This window comes from Prionailurus bengalensis, chromosome X (assembly GCF_016509475.1).
Source record: "Prionailurus bengalensis isolate Pbe53 chromosome X, Fcat_Pben_1.1_paternal_pri, whole genome shotgun sequence".
Lineage (NCBI taxonomy): Eukaryota > Metazoa > Chordata > Mammalia > Carnivora > Felidae > Prionailurus > Prionailurus bengalensis.
This window is the reverse complement of record NC_057361.1, coordinates 143,830-161,895: the sequence shown is the minus strand read 5'-3', so window position 1 is coordinate 161,895 and position 18,066 is coordinate 143,830. Positions and strand designations below refer to the sequence as shown.

Below are 18,066 nucleotides of genomic sequence, written 5' to 3'. Positions count from 1 at the left end.
GGAGTAAAAAAATGCGTTACCTCATTATCAAGTGTTAATCCTCACCGTCGTCCCTCCCCGAGCCACCCCCAGAAACCGCCGGGCAGGCAGGCTCCAGGGGACAGCGCTGGCGATGCGGCCCGGACGGCGACGGGAACCGAGGAAGCGGAGAGGTCTGAGTGCGCCTAAGAACCTGGCGCCCCGCGCAGCCCTGGAAACGCGAGCTCCGGTAGGTCTGCTCCCCCAAGTAAGACTGCACTCCGTCTACAGGAGGCAGGGCTTGGAGGAGGGGACCTGCCCGAATCTTACGCCAGGGGGCGTCACAGGACCACAGCGAGCTCCTGTGCGATCGCCAGCCGGCCTCCCGCTGCAGAGAAGCTTCGCCCCAGGATCTCAGAGCAAGGCCCCGCAGAGACACCCTCCCCAGGACACAAGGCCCCGTGCTTTCTCCGCGGACTCACTGATGCCCGTGCCCGGTGCTGGCGGTCGGAAGCCGTGTGACAGGGCGGAGGGCTGGGGGACCGGCCCCGGAACGATATACGCCATCAGCACACACACACTTGTGCCTTCGTTACTGTAGGTTCTAATCCACACTCTGATTCCATCAGCAAGGAAATGGCACCCAGGACTCACGGCCCGTGGGGGCGTCACTGGCGACACCGGGTCGAGATCCCAAGCTCGCCCATTTTCTTTAAGACAGACGCACGACAGCTCAACTCAATTCCAACCGTGCCCAACGTGGTCACACTGGCTCGGGGGCTGCACAGGACAGTTCCTGCCAGTACAGTAACACCACCTCAAACGTTCCTTTCAATCCCCCCACCCCACCCCCGTTCGGACACAGCAACCAGGCCTCCCCTGCCTCTTCGGGCTACGTGTCCCCTCCTTCGTTGTGCATGTTAGAATGACGAGTGTCACCATCATCGAAATATCGGAAAGGCCGTGGCTTTCTGCAGACACTTAAAAAGGAACGTTTCCATTAAACCTGCTCTTCTGTGAAAACAAGAACCCCCTAGTGACAGCTGGGATCCATGTGACCCTTTCGACACCACGCATTCTGAATTTCTCCTGGAGAATATACTGATAACAGTCTGAACAGGAGGGGCCCTCCCTTCCAACAGCCCACCACCTCTCACCCTCCTGGGCCCACTGGCCTCTGCATTCATTTCCCACACCACATTCGCCAGCCAGCTTCTGATCCCCAAGGAGGTCCTGGGACCCCCAGGGACACACCCAGGCTAGCAGCACAGACTTCAGAATCCCCACCCGCCCCCGGCCGTCACCAGGCCAAATTCAGACCCCCAAGCAGCACTGGGGAAGAAGCCCAAAGTCAGCATCACGTGCCCAAGGCAGAGTATGGGACCCACGTGACTGAACATGAACCCCCGTAGCAGTGTACGACCTGAGATCACGGACTCAGACATGCCAGGCAAAGTTTGAGTCTCCTCCGAACTGGTGATGACTCCCAACGCAGCGTCTGGGGCCCCTGAGGCCGAGTTGCAGACCCCCAGTGATGGGATGAGACTCTCAAAGCTCTGCTTGGACCCCCAAGGCAGGATGTGGAGCCCCGGAATGGGCTTGAACCCCAAGGCAGGATGTGGGACCCCCAGGATGGGCTTGGACCCCCAAGGCAGGATGTGGAACCTCCAGGATGGGCCCGGACCCCCAGGGAAGAATGTGTGACCCCCGGAATGGGCCCAGACCCCCAGGGCAGGATGCGGGACCCCTGGGATGGGCTTGGACCCCCAAGGCAGGATGTGGGACCCCTAGGATGGGCCCGGACCCCCAGGGCAGGATGTGGGACCCCCGGAATGGGCCCAGACCCCGAAGGCAGGATGTGGGACCCCCGAGATGGGCTTGGATCCCCAAGGCAGGATGTGGGACCCCCAGGATGGGCTTGGGCCCCAAGGCAGGATGTGAGACCCCAGGGAAGTATTCGGATCCCCAATGCAGGATTGGGACTCCCATGGCCACACTCGAACTCCCAAGGAAGGATGTGGGATGCCTAGGGGAGCAATTAGACCCCCAAGGCAGGATGTGGGAACCCCCCTGGAGGAGGACTCAGACCATCAAGTCATGCTGTGGGACCCCCCGAGGGAACTCCAACCCGCAAGGCAGGATTGCGTTCCCTGCAGCTGCATTTAGACCCCCAAGGCAGGATGTGGGGCTCCTTTCTGGGGAGCACTCAGACCCCAGGGCAGGATGTGGGACCCCCTTCCAGGGAGTACTCAGACCCCCAAGACAGGATGTAAGACCCCCTAGGGCAGTACTAAACCTGCAAGGCAGAGTTCAGGCCCCCTGAGATGGGCTCAGACCCTCAAGGCAGGATGTGGGACCCCCGGGATGGGCTCAGACATCCACAGCAGGATGTTAGGACCCCTGAGCCGGGCTCAAACACCCAAGGCAGGATGTGGGATCCCCGAGATGGGCTCAGACATCCATGGCAGGATGTTAGGACCCCTGAGCCAGGCTTAAACCCCCAAGGCAGGATGTGGGATCCCCGAGATGGGCTCAGACCCCAAGGCAGGATGTGGGACCCCCGGGATGGGCTCAGACATTCATGGCAGAATGTTAGGACCCCTGAAATGGGCTCAAACCCCCAAGGCAGGATGTGGAACCCCGAGGACACACTTGGACCCCAAGGCAGGATGTGGGACCCCCAGGATGGGCTCAGACATCCATGGCAGGATGTAGGACCCCTGGGGGAACACTCGGACCCCAAGGCAGGATGTGGAAGCCCCAAGGGAGCATTCTGACCCCTAAGTCATGACGTGGGACCCCCAAGGGAGCACTCCGCCCGCAGGCAGGATGTGAGACCCCCACCACCCCAAGGCAGCATGTGGGACCCTGGGGGAGCGCTCAAACCCCAAGGCAGGATTGGGACCCCCGTGGCCACATTCAAACCCCAAGGCAGGATGTGGGGACACCCCCCCCCCCCATGGAGGATTCAGAGAGTCAGGTCATGACGTGGGACTCCCAAGGGAGCACTCTGACCCGCAAGGCAGGATGGGGACCCATACAGCTGCACTTAGACCCCCAAGACAGGATGTGGGACCCTGAGGGAGCACTTTGACCCCCAAGACTGGATGTGGGACCCCCAAGGCAGGATGTGGGACCCCTGAGGGAGGACTTCGACCCCCAAGGCTGGAAGTGGAACCCCCCCTGGGGCAGCGCTCAGACCCCCAAGGCAGGATTGGGACCCCCATGGCTGCACTCGGACCCCCAAGACTGGATGTGGGACCCTCCCCCCCTCCCAGGGCAGCACTCAGACCCCCAAGGCAGAATGTGGGACCCCCTTCTGGGGCAGCACTAAGACCCCCAAGGCACGATGTGGGACCCCCTTCTGGGGCAGCACTAAGACCCCCAAGGCACGATGTGGGACCCCCATGGGGAAGCACTCAGACCCCAGGACAGAATTGGGGCCCCTGAGGGAGCAGTCTGACCCCAAGTCATAATGTGGGACCCCCGAGGGACCACTCTGACCCGCAAGGCAGGATTGGGACCCACACGGCTGCACTTAGACCCCCATGACAGGATGTGGGAACCTGGGGAGCACTCAGACCCCAAGGCAAGATGTGGGACCCTAGGGTCGGGTTTGGACCCACAAGACAGGGTGTATGACCCTCTAGGGCAGTACTAGACCTGCAAGGCAGAGTTCAGGCCCCCTGAGATGGGCTCAGACCCTCAAGGCAGGATGTGGGACCCCCGAGATGGGCTCAGACCCCCAAGGCGGGATGTAGGACCCCCGGGATGGGCTCAGACTCCCAAGGCAGGATGTGGGACCCACCCCCCCAGGGCAGTACTAGACCTGCAAGGCAGAATTCCGGACCCCCGAAAAGGTCTCAGACCCCCAAGGCAAGATGTGGGAAACCTGGAGGAGCACTCGGAACCCCCAGGGCAGGATGTGGGACCCCCCCCAGGGGAAGCCCTCACACCCCTAAGGCAGGGTGTGGGAACCCTGGGGGTGCACTCAGAGCCCCAAGTCATGATGTGGGACCCCTGCGGCCTCACTCGGACCCCCAAAGCAGGATGTGGGACCCCCGAGGGAGCACTCCTATCCCCAAGGCTGGATGTGGACCCCCGAGGCGGCATTCGGACCCCCAAGGCAGGATGTGGGACCCCCGCGGCCTCACTCGGACCCCCAAGGCAGGATGTGGAGGCACCCCCACCCCCGGTGCAGCCTCGGACCCCCTCGCAGGATGTGGGACCTCTGCGGGGGCACTCAGGCCCCCAGGACCAGACCACTCGGATCTGAGGGAAGATCCCGCTCGGAAGCCGGAGAGAGACGGGTGTGGGGAAGTACCCGCCCAGGGTCGGATGCCTGCGCCTGCCCCGCTGGCGGCACCACCCGGCGCGGGCATCCGCCCGGAGCAGGCTCCGCCGCAGCGAAGCTAGCCCCCGGCGGCGGAGTCCCAAGCTTTGCCAGCCCGGGACCGCTCGCGCCAATCAAGCGACGGCGAGCACGTGACGTCCGGGGGCCAATGGGGAGTTCGCATGGGAACACGCCCCCCCCGAGGCCCCGCCCCATAGCGTGCCGGCCAGCGCAGGATGTGGGCCCTGCGGGCCGCCATCCGCCCGGCAGCCTGGCTGTCTCGCGTAGTTCTCGGCCGCCGGGCTCCGAGACCCGCGCCGCCGCTGCTGGTCTGCCCCGAGCGCGCGTTCGCCGCCTTCGACCCCGGGGACCTCAAGGGGCGAGGGGGCGGAGGACGGGGCCCACCGGCTGATGGCCCGAGAAGCCGAACGGGAGAGGAACCGGAAGATGCCGAGGACGAGGAAGAAGAGGAGGAGGAGCTGCTGAGGAGGGACCCTTTGCTGCCGGTGGGGACCCAGCGCGTGTGCCTGGTTCACCCTGAGGTCAAGTGGGGACCCGGGAAGCCGCAGCTGACCCGAGGTGCGCAGGAACTGCGCCGCGGGCGGGGCCGGGGACTCTGAGAGGCGGGGCTTCCAGGGGGCGGAGCCTCGGGAGAATCGGGCTGGAGCTCGGTGGGGGGGCGTGGCTGTAGGCACTTGAACTCGGGAGTGGAGGCTAGGGGGGCGGGGTTTTCGGGACTGACTGGGCGGAGATTGGGATGGGCGGGGCTTCCAAGTCCAGAGCTCAGGGCTGGCGCTCTGGGGGCGGAGATTGGGAGGGGCGGGGCGTCGGGGGCGGAGACTCGGAGGACTGGGGCTGAGGGGGCGGGGCGCCAAGCGCAGCACGGAAACGCCCCCACCCATCTCCCTAAACCTGCTGGAGGCAGCCCCAGCCCCCTGCTGCCTGGCCCTGTCCCTTCTCTGCCTGGTCCTTGGTTAAGCCCTCCTCTCCCCTGCAGCGTGTGTTGTGTCCTACCCGTTCTTTCCTGTAAAGAATCTAGCAAAAGTCTAGAGCCAGCGTGCCCCGTCTGTGTGTGTTCGTGTGTGTGTGTGTGAGACGGATCCTTAAGTACCTTACTGTGCAGCATTTTCATTTATGTAACCACTGAATACTAAAGATTGCGCAAGAAGATGGTCATCGTGCATGCACTTTATACCCGGAACCGCAAACCCTTGTCTGCCTGCCCTCTCGAGGGCAGCTGCCTGGCACCGCCATCGTTCCCCCTAGTCACTAACAGCCAGTTAGCTGGAGGCTCGGGGCACAGCACGCACTCACGGCAGAGAGCCACCTCCTGGGCCCACGTGCTGCGGGTGGGCGAGATGTGGTTCGAGGGTCTCAGCAGAGCGGTCCTGGATGGCCTGGGAAGACCAGAGCCCACAGCGGGAAGGGGCAGGCACAGAGGTGTGAGGACAGTCTCCAGAGAGGGGTCCTCCAGGGAGCACGGCCTGTGACCCTCAGCAGGTTGGCTGGGTGGCTGTGGGGAGGTGGGGGCCGCAGAAGGAGGCCCTGTCCCCTTAATACCAGCCACTTTGCATCGCATCCCCATCCCGTCCCTCACAGCCACAAATCTGCTCTCTGTTCCTTTGAATTTTCCTGTTCAAGAACATTCCATCTCAGTGCTATGTTCCTTGTTTTCTCTTTTAAATCCTTTTAGAGTAGTGTTAGTTGCACAGGAAACTTGAGAAGACAGTACAGAGGGTTCCCCGTACCTCCTGTCCCACCTGGTTAGCCTCGTGTGTTACCAGCATCCACACCAGAGCAGGACACGTGTTACGATCCAGGAACCTACGTGAACACGGAATCACCCAGAGTCCGCGGTTTACAGTATGATTCACTCTCGGTGTTTCACGCTCTGTGGGTCTGGACCATGTACAACATCACGGATCCATCATTACAGGATTCTGCAGAGGGTTTCACTGCCCCTCCTGTTCATACTTCACCCCACCCCCTTCCTGGCAACTGCAGATATTTTTACTATGTGCCTCGTTCTGCCTTTTCCAGAACATCATAGGGTTAGAACCATCCACTACGCAGCCTTTTCAGACCGGCTCCTGTCGCTCAATCACATGCATCTAAGGCTCCTGCATGAGTTTCTGTGGCCATACAGCTCATTTGTTTCTGGTGGTGCTAAGACCCTATTGTCTGGATGGCCTCCAGTGTATTTATTCATCCACCTGCTGAGGGACATCAAGGTTGCTTCCAAGCTGCTGTAAACATCCACGTGCAGCTTTGTGTGGACCTAAGTTTCTGTTCACTTGGGTAAATACCAGGGAGCATTCTGCTGGACCCTCTGGTAAGAGCACATTTGGTTTTATAAGAAAGCACCAAACTGCTTTGCCAGCGGCTGCACCACTTTGGGTTCCCATCAGCGATGAAGGAGGGTTCTCGCTGCACCCGTGTCACCAGTGTCAGGTGTTGTCCGCGTTCTGCGTCTGGGCCAGCCTCACAGGTGTGCGTGGCTCTCGAGGTAACGTGCATTCATTTCCCCGACCACATATGGTGTAGAGCGTCTCTCCCCAGCTTCTGTGGTCAGGTGTGTGTTAGGTCTTCGGCCCAGCTTTTGTTTTTTTATATTTTTATTATGAAATTTTTTAATGTTTATTTCTCAGAGAGCGTGAGCGGGAGAGGTGAAGAGAGAGGGGGCAGAGGGTCCGAAGCCAGCTCCCACTGACAGCCCCGTGCAGAGTTCGATCTCACAAACCGTAAGATTGAGCCGAAGTCAGACCCTGAACCGACCGAGCCACTGGGGCGTCCCGTTTGGCCCAGCTTTTGATCAAGTTCTTTTTTTTAAATTTTTTTTTAAACGTTTGTTCATCTTTGAGAGACAGAGAGAGACAGAGCATGAGTGGCAAAGGGGCAGAGAGAGAGAGACACAGAATCCAAAGCAGGCTCCAGGCTCTGAGCTCTCAGCACAGAGCCCGACGTGGGGCTCAAACTCATGAGCCGCGAGATCATGACCTGAGCACAAGTCGGACGCTTGACCCACTGAGCCACCCAGGGGCCCCTTAAAATACACTTTTTAATGTTTATTCACTTTTTGAGAGACAGAGACAGAGTGCCAGCAGGGCAAGGGCAGAGGGAGAGAGAGAGACAGAATCCAAAGCAGATTCCGGGCTCTAAGCTGTCAGCGCAGAGCCCGACGTGGGGCTCGAACTCACGAACCGCGAGATCATGACCTGAGCCGAAGTCGGACGCTCGACCGACTGAGCTCCCAGGCGCCCCTCAAGTTCTTCTATTACCGCTAAGTTTTAAGAGTTCTTCTGGATAACAGCCCTTTCTCAGATGTTTTTTACAAATATTTTCTTCTAGTCTGTGGCTTGACTTCTCAGTTTCTCTATGTCGTTCACAGTCGGAATTTCTTCATCACGACTCTAGTCCTGTCTTCAAGCTTAGAGATTCATTCCTTGGCTTTGCCCGGCCCACTCATAAGCCCATCAGCGGATTCTTCCTTTCCGTTGGAGTGTTTGTGACAGCCAGCATTTCTGTTTGGCTCTTTCTTCGAATTTCCATCTGTCTGCTTACGTTGCCCATCTGTCCTTGCGTGCCAGCTCCTTTATCTGTCAGAGCCCTTAGCATATGACTCATAGTTGTTGTAAGTTCCTGGTCCGATAATTCCAGCATTCCTGCCATATTCCATGGCTCTGATGCTGCTCTGTGTCTTTACATCACGTTTGTCACCTGTCAGTATACCCTGTAATTTTCTCCTAATGGCCGGATGTGATAGATGGGGAACAAGGAAGTGGTGTCAACTGGTCTTCAGTGGTGTGGTGCCGAGGTGTGAGGCAGGGGAGAGGAGGTGTGGGGCAGGGAGGGGAGGTGTGGGGCAGGGGCTGGGGAGGTGTGGGGCAGGGGAGGGGAGGGGTGGGGCAGGGGTGGGGAGGTGTGGCACAGGGGTACAGAGGTGTGAGGAAGGGGAGGGGAGGGGTGGGGCAGGGGTGGGCAAGGGAGAGGAGGGGTGGGGCAGGGGTGGGAGGTATGGGGCAGGGAGGGGAGGTGTGGGGCAGGAGAGGGGAGATGTGGGGCAGGGGTGGGGAGGTGTGGGGCAGGGGTGGGAAGGGGAGGGGAGGGGAGGTGTGGAGGGGGGAGGGGAGGGGTGCTGAGATGTGGGTCAGGGGAGGGGAGGTGTGGGGTGGGGGCTGAGGAGGTGTGGGGTGGGAGAGGGGAGGTGTGGGGCATGGGTGGGCAAGGGAGGGGAGTTGTGGGACAGGGGTGCGGAGGTGTGGAGTGAAGAGGTATTTGGCAGGGGTGGGGAGGTATGGGGAGAGGAGGGGGAGGGGAGGGGAGGTGTGGGCAGGGGGTAGCAAGGTATGGGGAGGGGAGGTATGGGGCAGGGTAGGGAGGTGTGGGGCGGGGAGGGGAGGTGTGGGGCAGGGGTGGGGAGTTGTGGTGCAGGGGTGGGGAGGTGAGGGGTGGCAGAAGCCTCCGTAGTGCTGCGAGCAGGGTCCAGTTGTGAGTGAGCCCATGCATGTGAACTGTGAATACACAAGTGTCCTCAGGTTTCATTGCCGATGCCCCACGTGTGACGGTTAAAGAGTCGAATCGGGGGACCCCACCCAGAGGGGCGAGGTGAGGAGGACCAGCGAGGTCCGTCAGGGGAACCTGAGGACACTGTGCTCCAAGGCAGCCGCCGGGAGAGGGCAGACCGCACTGGGGCACAGCGGGCGCTTAGTACAAGTGTCACAGGGGTGGGACCCAGCACGCTGGCCTCCGTGTCACAGAGCCCTGAGCCCCCCTCGGCCCTGTCGGCAGCAGTCAGGACTCCAAGCCCCAGGACCCACCGGCACCAGCGCCCCACTCCCTGCCTAAGCGGGGGCTCACAGCCCACCCTGCAGGCAATGAACGTAGCCAGTTCCTGGGCTCCGTCACGAGACCCGCTGTCCGCTGGGTCACGACAGACCGTGGGGGCCTCACCGAGCCCACGTCCCGTTATCTGCCCAGCCCCCGGCATCCAGCGTGAGCGGAGGCTGCAACGGTCTGGGCCTGGAGGCACACAGCTGTGTTTCGGACCAGGTGCCTACCTGGGTGCTGCGTCCGGACCTCTGTGCCGCCGTGCGGGCAGCCATCCGAGCTGGGGAGCACGGGGCCCCGGGGCCGACCTCGCAAGGGTGTGTCCCTCACCCTGGCCCTGTGTCTCCCCGAAGCTGACCGGCAGGTGGCGGAGGCGGAATCTCTGGTCCACACGCTGGACCGCTGGTCGGTGGTGGAAAGGATGGTGGTGCCCGCCAGAACACCCGACGGGAAGGTCCCGTTCAGCAGAGGGACCCTGCGGCACCTGACAGGTGGGCCCTGCTCCTTGGCTCTCTTCCTCCTGGAGCAGGAACGGTGGGGCTCTCGCCGTCTGGGCCGAGTAGAGGTGTCCTCACGGGAACTTGGATCAGACGTCCAAAACGCCTCCGTGCCCTGATCGCAACCTGAACTGTGCCCAGTGGGGCCGTCGGGGCAATTCAGAGTCCGGTGGAAACCGGCCCCGGGACCCCAGCCCGGCCCTCCCCGCAGACAGGGTGCTGTGTGTGAACCCTGCCTTCCAGGGACCCCCGGGGGTGTCACACTTCAGAGCGGCGAGCCCTGCAGATACGCTGAGGGGGTGCTCACCGCCCGGCTCTGTCACCGCAGGTCATGGAGCCATTCAGACCCCGTGGGGTCGTGTCACCTGCGTGTGCAAGACCCACGACCCCCGAAGGGACCCCGGTCCTCCCCTCCCCTGCCTCACACACCGGACTTCCCAAATACGCACTCAGGGAGTCGAGGGGTACCCGGTGACCACAGCCAGCCTGAGCCCAGGGTCGGCCCCACGACAGACCCCATGGAGCCCTGACGTCCGACCGAACCTTCTCTTTTCCTCAGAGAAAATCAGAGCGTTGCCAGAAATCACCGCGGTCTTTCTGAATGTGGAGAGGATGGCCCCGCCCACCAAGGTACGCGGGAGTCTCTGGGTGCTTCCCACGCTCCGGGGCGGAGGGAGTCGGGTCAGACGGAGGAGGCCCCGGGATCAATCGCCGACGCCTTCTCGGCGGCCCCCTTCACCCGAGACACCGCTGCAGATGCCCTCACTCCCTCCCTCCGTTTCCAGAAAGAACTGGAGGCCGCCTGGGGCGTGCAGGTGTTTGACCGATTCACCGTTGTTCTTTCCATCTTCCGCTGCAACGCCCGGACGAAGGAGGCCCGGCTGCAGGTGGCGCTGGCTGAGCTCCCCCTTCTCAGGTTCGGGGCACACCCCAGCTCTCGCGGCTCGCGTAGTGGGGTGTCCGACCCGTTGCCTGGGGTGCGGTGAAGACGGAAGGCAGGGCGGGCCGTGCCCTCCCGGACGAGGCCTGCCAGGCTCCTGTCCAAGCAGCGTGCCTACCCGGACAGGTCACCCCGCTGTGGGCCCCCCCCCACCTTCCGTGACGGTGAAGATCCAGGCAGGAGGAAAGACCCCCTGCCTCGCTCTCTCCACCCCGAGTTCTCATGTCACCCTCGGTCTGTGTGCTGTCACCTGGCGCGCTCCCCCTAGATGGGCACGGACGTCTCACCCTGTCTACTGAGACGCCCCCTTTCCACGGCAGGTCCCACCTGAGCAGCACCACCCGCCTGGATGGACGGGGAGGAGGCTCACGCTACATCATGGGGTCAGGTAACGTGAGGTCTTGTCACCGCGTGCTCAGAAGGGGGTATGTCACGGCGGCCACCCTTAGGAAGGGGACAGCAGCGCTGAAAGATCCCAGTGGGGCTGCATGTGACCTCGTACATGGTCCCATTCACACAAACTAGAATATCTACGTGGTCTGCTGGGGTGGCTGCAATGAAGGACCACAAGCCAGAGCCTTAAAACCTCAGGAATCTACTCTGTCAGCTCTGGAGACCGGAAGTCTGAGATCTGGGGGGTGGGGTGGGGGCAGGGCCGCTGAGATCGGGTCAGGGGGGGTGGGCAGGGCCACTGAGATCCAAGTGGCAGGGCCGTGCTCCCTCCAGAGGCTCCAGGGGAGGGTCCTTCCTGCCTCTTGCAGCTTCTGGGGCTCCAGGCGTCCCTGGGCTCGTGCCTGCGTCCCTCCCACATGGGTCTTCACGTCTTCACACGGCTTCTCCTCTGTCTTCTCTTATGTTATGCAGACATTTGTCTTTGGATTTAGGGCCACACTGATCCAGGATGACCCCTCAGATCCCTCACCAGTTATATGCGCCCAGACCATATTCCGAAATGAGTTCCCGTTCACGGGTCCCAGGGGTCAGGATGTAGCTGTGTCTTTGGGGCACCGCTCAGGGGGCTCTGGATATCATGGGGGCTGTCCTTCTGAGGCTCTCCCTTACTCCCAAATAAAGGGGAGCCCAGGTGACCTCAGAGGGCAGAAGTCCGGAGGCGAGGCCACCCTCCACTGGGTGAAGCCATCTGTCAGACAGGAAGGTGCTGGGGCAGTGTGGAAGAGCAGGCCGGCGGGGGGCGGGGGGTCCCAGGGGCAGAATGCCTGTCCACAACGCACACAGGGACCCGCGTGGCTCACTGTGCTCTCACGTCTTTGTGAGTGTGCTCACCGACTCGCCGTGTTGGGGGTTTGTAGGAGAATCGCTCGTGCAGGTGCAACGGCGCCTGCTGAAGGACAAGGAGCTGAAGATTCGGAAGGCGCTGGACAGACTTCGGGAGAAAAGGCGTCTCCTGGGAAGGCAGCGCAGACGGCGGGAGTTTCCTGTGGTCTCCATGGTGGGATACACAAACTGCGGTGAGAGAAGTTCTGGGAGCCCCTGGGGGGGGGGGTCCACCGCCCCCCCCCCCACCCTGCTAGTGCATTTGGGGAGAGACCGCTCGCCAACGCAACAAGGCCCTGGGATTCAGAGGGCCGACGGATGATGAGAACAGGTGGAAAGCGTGGCTCACGTCCCTGGGGCATTTGCAGGGCCCACGGCGGGTGCCCCGTCAGGTCAGCAGCGTGGTCATCGAGTGCTGGACAGCGGACTGCACTCCCCTCTCTTACAGGTGTGTTGAGACTGAGAGAGAGACAGAAGGGTGACGGTGTTAAGGCCATTCATGGTGGGCAGGCCCGTAGAAAGATAAAAGCGGTTCAGACTGTGCGCAGTAGGACCTCACCACAGGGCTCGGGGTTTAGCTTAACGTGTGCGCTCAGCGCGATCGTCTGCAGGACACGGAACCTCGGGTCTCCTTCGTCCCGAAGCCCTGAGCTCACGGCTGTGCTCGGTAAAGGGAGACAACGGCAGGTGCGACTTCCCCACCGTCGGGGTCCGGTCCGCCAGCGGGTGCCGGGCTGCGCGAGGTCCACTCCCCTGCCAGCGTGAGGTCCCCGCCAGCCTCACGCCACCAGCTCCCTGTCCTCAAGGAGGGAGGGAACTTCCCACAAAACCTGGAACAGAAAGTGCGGGGGCACCGCAGCTGCAGAGAATCCCGCTTGGCTAGATACAGGCTCTCACCCTGTGGGAAACGGCGAGTGCGTCCGCACGGCGGCGTCAGCACCGAGCTTCTGGAGCTCCGCCGAGGCTACCGAACTCAGTACTGCTAGGTTACGCCCGCGGCCCGTGGCTCACCAGCACAGAGGAGTCTGTGCCCCGGGACCTGTGTGGTGAGGGCACCTGTGTGTCAGGTGGGGCCGCCCTACCGGGTCATCTCCTCATTCACCTGTGGGGCGGGCTGAAGCCAGTGGCCACCAGTAATGTCCATGAGCTGGCGTGGTGCTGGCGTGGCCCTGAACACAGGTGTCAGGCACACACACGGGCGCATTCTTGCAGGAAGGCTGAGTGGAGGGGACGTCCTCTGGGGCCATTGCAGACACATACAGCTCCTGCCTGTCTACACCGCCACACTCCATTAACGCTGTCACCCCCGTCCACCCCCCACACACACACACCGATTTCACCACCGCCCCGTCTACGCAGACGCCCAGCCTACGTCACACACACTGTACCCGCCCCACTCCATCATCACTCTGTCTACACAGACGCCCAGCCTACCTCACACACAGTGTACCCACCCCACTCCATCATCACTCCGTCTACACCAACATCCGGTCCGCCTTATACACATACCTCAACTCCACCACCAGCACTCTGTCTACACAGGCACCCAGCCCACCTCGCAGACAACACACATGCCCCATAGGCACCACGGCCCCCGTCTACACCATCACCTTTCCGCCACGCAGACACCTACTGCATCTCAGACACGCGGAGAACCTGCCTCGTGTACGTAGATGCCAATCACGTGTCCCCCACACGTGCACAAACGTGACCGCCGGGTCTGTACTATCCTTGTGTGCACGGGTGCCCTCACCCCCTCGGCCGTCACCACCCCGTCCGCACCACCGCCGTCCTGCGTATGGGCACTCGTACCCTGGGCCCCGGCCCTCTGGGCTGCAAGCGTGACGGAGAACGGCAGGGTCTCTGACCACACAGGGCGGAGACTAGGAGCTCAGAGACCTCACAACGCGTGGCCGCCGCCTCGGCCAGATGCACGTGGGTTCGACTGCTGCCAAGGTGGGACACGTGTGGTGAGGGGGCCTCTCACACAGCGCGTCCCCTGTGACCCACCTTCCAGGAAAAACCACGCTGATCAAGGCCCTGACAGGTGACGACGCCGTCCGGCCCCAGGATCGGCTGTTTGCGACACTGGACGTCACAGCCCACGCGGGGTGGCTGCCCTCCCGCGTGGCCGTCATCTACATGGACACTGTCGGCTTCCTCTCCCAGCTGCCCCACAGCCTGATCGAGTCCTTCTCCGCCACCCTGGAAGACGTGGCTCATTCAGTGAGTGTGGGATGATCCCAGAGGCCAAATTACCTAAAACAGCTGTGTAACCTGGGGCCCGGTCCCCTCACACGACACAGCCTTGGGGACCGGGTCCCCTCACACGTGACACAACATAGGGATCTGGGACCTTCACACACGACATAACCCTGGGTAGCAGGTGCCCTCATATGTGACACAACCTGGGGGCAGGATTCCCTCTTGCACAATACAACGTGGGGGCGAAGTCCCTCAAACATGACACAGCTTGGGGGCCAGATCCACTCACATGTGACACAACCTTGGGGACCGGGTTCCCTCACACACGACAACAGCCTTGGGGACCGGGTCCCCTCACACACGACACAGCCTTGGGGACCGGGTCCCCTCTCACACAACACAGCCTTGGGGACCGGGTCCCCTCTCACACAACACAGCCTTGGGGACCGGGTCCCCTCACACGACACAGCCTTGGGGACCGGGTCCCCTCTCACACGACACAGCCTTGGGGACCGGGTCCCCTCTCACACGACACAGCCTTGGGGACCGGGTCCCCTCACACGACACAGCCTTGGGGACCGGGTCCCCTCACACGCGACACAGCCTTGGGGACCGGGTCCCCTCACACGACACAGCCTTGGGGACCGGGTCCCCTCTCACACGACACAGCCTTGGGGACCGGGTCCCCTCTCACATGACACAGCCTTGGGGACTGGGTCCCCTCACACGTGACACAACATAGGGATCTGGGACCTTCACACACGACATAACCCTGGGTAGCAGGTGCCCTCATACGTGACACAACCTGGGGGCAGGATTCCCTCTTGCACAATACAACGTGGGGGCGAAGTCCCTCAAACGTGACACAGCTTGGGGGCCAGATCCACTCACATGTGACACAACCTTGGGGACCGGGTTCCCTCACACACGACAACAGCCTTGGGGACCGGGTCCCCTCTCACACGACACAGCCTTGGGGACCGGGTCCCCTCTCACACGACACAGCCTTGGGGACCGGGTCCCCTCTCACACGACACAGCCTTGGGGACCGGGTCCCCTCACACGACACAGCCTTGGGGACCGGGTCCCCTCTCACATGACACAGCCTTGGGGACCGGGTCCCCTCTCACACGACACAGCCTTGGGGACCGGGTCCCCTCACACGACACAGCCTTGGGGACCGGGTCCCCTCACACGCGACACAGCCTTGGGGACCGGGTCCCCTCACACGACACAGCCTTGGGGACCGGGTCCCCTCTCACACGACACAGCCTTGGGGACCGGGTCCCCTCTCACATGACACAGCCTTGGGGACCGGGTCCCCTCACACGACACAACCCGGGGGCCAGGTCTCCGGACACACACACCCTCAGGAAGGTGGCACCTAAGCCACCCTGAGACTGAGCCCTGTCCGGTGACCCCTTTGAAGACTAATTCACAGAAGGAGGTGGAACCGCTGTCCAGGGCGACCAGGCGCCTGCCCCTCAGCCCTCAGGTCACCTGGGTGCGCAGCTGTGGCCGCGGGGACTCAGGGCACGCTCTCTGTGGTCTTGCCCCCAAACCCGGAACCGTGGTGTGAACAGGAGAATGAACCAGGCCGATCTCAGCTACAGGGCGTCCCACAAAATGCCCGCGCGGTGCTCAATGTGGTCGGGGCTCAGAGGGGCCAAGGACAGGTGTCCGGCAATGTGACAAGTGTCCTGAGTGGTGTCCAGGACGGAAAAGGAGAGACCACTGACTCGGGACAGAGCCTAGAGGGTCGTCACAAGTGCGCCCCGGGGTCACCCCCGCCTTGTGGCACACGTCATGACTAACGTTGGCTGCGGCAGCAAGGTGAGGGCCACGTGCCCCCTCTGCCATATTTCCAGAAAATCTGGAACGTTTCTGAAGTAAAACATTTTTTTTGTTGTTGTTTAATTTTAAGCGCATCTAAAACCCGGAAGTGAACATTCTGGAATGTGGGCGGTGCCTGTTCCCAGGGGCAGAATTACAGGCAGCTCTTTCTTCTTGCTGCATTTTCCAAATTCTTTTTCATGTATCTTGGGAGAGAGGGAGAGAGAGGATCCCAAGCGGGCTCCAGGCTGTGGGCCCGAGCCCGAGGTGGGGCTTGAACCCACCAACCGTGAGGTCATGACCCCAGCCGAAAGCGCTGCACCAGTCAGATGCCCGCGTTTTCCCAATTGTGCATGGGTCACCTACCTGTAAAGATACTTAAACGTAGTAAGAGGCGACCTTTAAAATTTGGAGTCATGCGGACTCAGGGTTCCGCGGATGATGAGCAAGGCACCCGGTGGCGGTCGGGGGCCTACCTGAGGCCGAAGGTGCGTGCCTGCTGCCTTTGGTGCGGGAGCCGCCCAGGGCCCCCGGCCACGTGGAGGGCGGCGGCCTGGCCGGGGCTGGACCCCCGAGCAGGGGGCACTGGGTGGGCCCCGGGCCAGCTCTGGTCTCGGGGAGCCTCCCACCGCGACCGGGGCAGGGGACCGCCAGGGGGCCGGGCCGGCTCCCGCTCCCGCTCCCACCCCACCGTGCGGTGCCCGTGAGAGCCCCCGGCCGGCGCGGGTCCTCCGGTGTGCCCCCCGGAACCCCGTCCCCAGCACGGGGCCCGTCTGCTCCCCAGGATCTGGTCGTGCACGTGAGAGACGTGAGCCACCCCGAGACGGAGCTGCAGAAAGCCACCGTCCTGGCCGCCCTGCGGGGCCTGCGCCTGCCCGCCCCGCTGCTGGACTCCGTGCTGGAAGTTCATAACAAGGTCGACCTGGTGCCCGGGTGAGTGGACCCCGGCCTGCCCCCCTCCCCCCGGACCTCATTCCCGCACGTACTGGAGACGCGGCCCGGTGACCTGTGGCCGCCCCTCGCCGCCTGCCCCGCGGCTTTCCGCGCAGCGCCCCCTGCTGGTCCCGGGAGGGAAAGGGGCGGTCCCAGCGCCCTTGTCCCGGATGTGGCACTGGGTTGCATGTTCTGAACCCCTTACCCCCACAGGCCCCCCCTGTGTCACCGCAGCCTTATGGTTTTCTCCGTCCCTGTGTCCCTGTCCAGCGGGGCCGCGTCCTCTCCTGGGACCGTCTGACACAGTCACAGTTCAGGCCCCGTGGGCTTCTTGGGGACCCCCGCTCGGTGTTCCCCGGGCTGAGTGGGGTCTGCCCGCCGCCCCGACGCAGGTACAGCCCGTCAGGATCCCAGGCCGTGGCCGTGTCCGCCCTCCTGGGACACGGGCTCCCGGAGCTGAGGGCCCGGCTGGAGGACGCCGTCCTGAGAGCCACAGGGAGACAGGTCCTCACGCTCCGAGTCCGGCTGGCGGGGGCACAGCTGAGGTGCGTGGGGCTGGCCAAGCAGGTGTAGGAAGGGCCGGGCAGAGCACCGGCACGCGGGGCAGGTGCCGGGTGTCTGACGCGTCTGCAGCGAATCTGGGTTAATGACTTGGCCTGCGGGGCAAGCGGCCTCCTTGAGCTGACAGGCATGCAGGGGGGTGGTTCGTTACAGTAAGTCCCCCACCAGTGACAGCAAGGCGGTGTGCGGTTGGGGGACAGGGCTCTTCGGGGACAGGGGACGGGCTCCAGGGGTAGCGTTCTGTGGGACGGCGCTCTGCCTGGGACGAGTTCCTGGGAACATAGTCCTTTGGGGTCCTCGCCCGCCTCACAGACGTGTCCCTTGCTCACTTCCTCAGCTGGCTGCACCAGGAGGCGACGGTGCAGGACGTGGACGTGATCCCCGAGGCCGGGGCGGCCGACGTCAGGGTCGTCATCAGCAGCTCTGCCTACAGCAAGTTCCGGAAGCTCTTCCCGGAGTCAGCCAGCCAGTGAGGGAGCGGAGGCTGTGTGGCCTCAGCACTGCCTCGGGGCGTCCTGCCCGCCCCCTCGGGCGCCTTGCTCCCTGCTGGGCCCGGAAGGCTGGTGGCCGCCCCCCTGCGGCCAGAAGTCAAAGGTCAGGTCTCAGGGTGACTCCGCGGGGACGTGCTTGTGACCTGAGCATGAGTTGCCTTCCACGCTGTTCCAGCTACAGGATATTAAAAGCTCTGCTCTTGTGTCTGTAAA

At 62.7% G+C, this 18,066-nt stretch overlaps 2 protein-coding genes across 3 annotated transcripts in view; one reads left to right on the top strand and one right to left on the bottom strand.

Annotated features, from left to right (window-relative positions):
- The window catches only part of LOC122477429 (cohesin subunit SA-2-like), a 65,167-nt gene extending 62,728 nt beyond the window's left edge, over positions 1–2,439 (bottom strand). For both annotated transcript variants that reach the window (XM_043570404.1, XM_043570405.1), the window contains exon 1: positions 21–2,439. In XM_043570404.1, the coding sequence (XP_043426339.1) occupies positions 21–25 (5 nt within the window). In that variant the 5' untranslated portion in view covers positions 26–2,439. The remainder of the gene's footprint in view (positions 1–20) is intronic.
- A 2,053-nt stretch (positions 2,440–4,492) lies between these two features.
- Positions 4,493–18,066, top strand: LOC122477431 (putative GTP-binding protein 6). Its single transcript, XM_043570410.1, has 10 exons — positions 4,493–4,870; positions 9,472–9,609; positions 10,175–10,245; positions 10,401–10,531; positions 10,876–10,943; positions 11,866–12,024; positions 13,848–14,056; positions 16,653–16,801; positions 17,194–17,346; positions 17,700–18,066. Exons 1-10 carry the CDS (start codon positions 4,528–4,530, stop codon positions 17,833–17,835), a joined length of 1,557 nt encoding a protein of 518 aa, XP_043426345.1. The 5' UTR covers positions 4,493–4,527; the 3' UTR covers positions 17,836–18,066.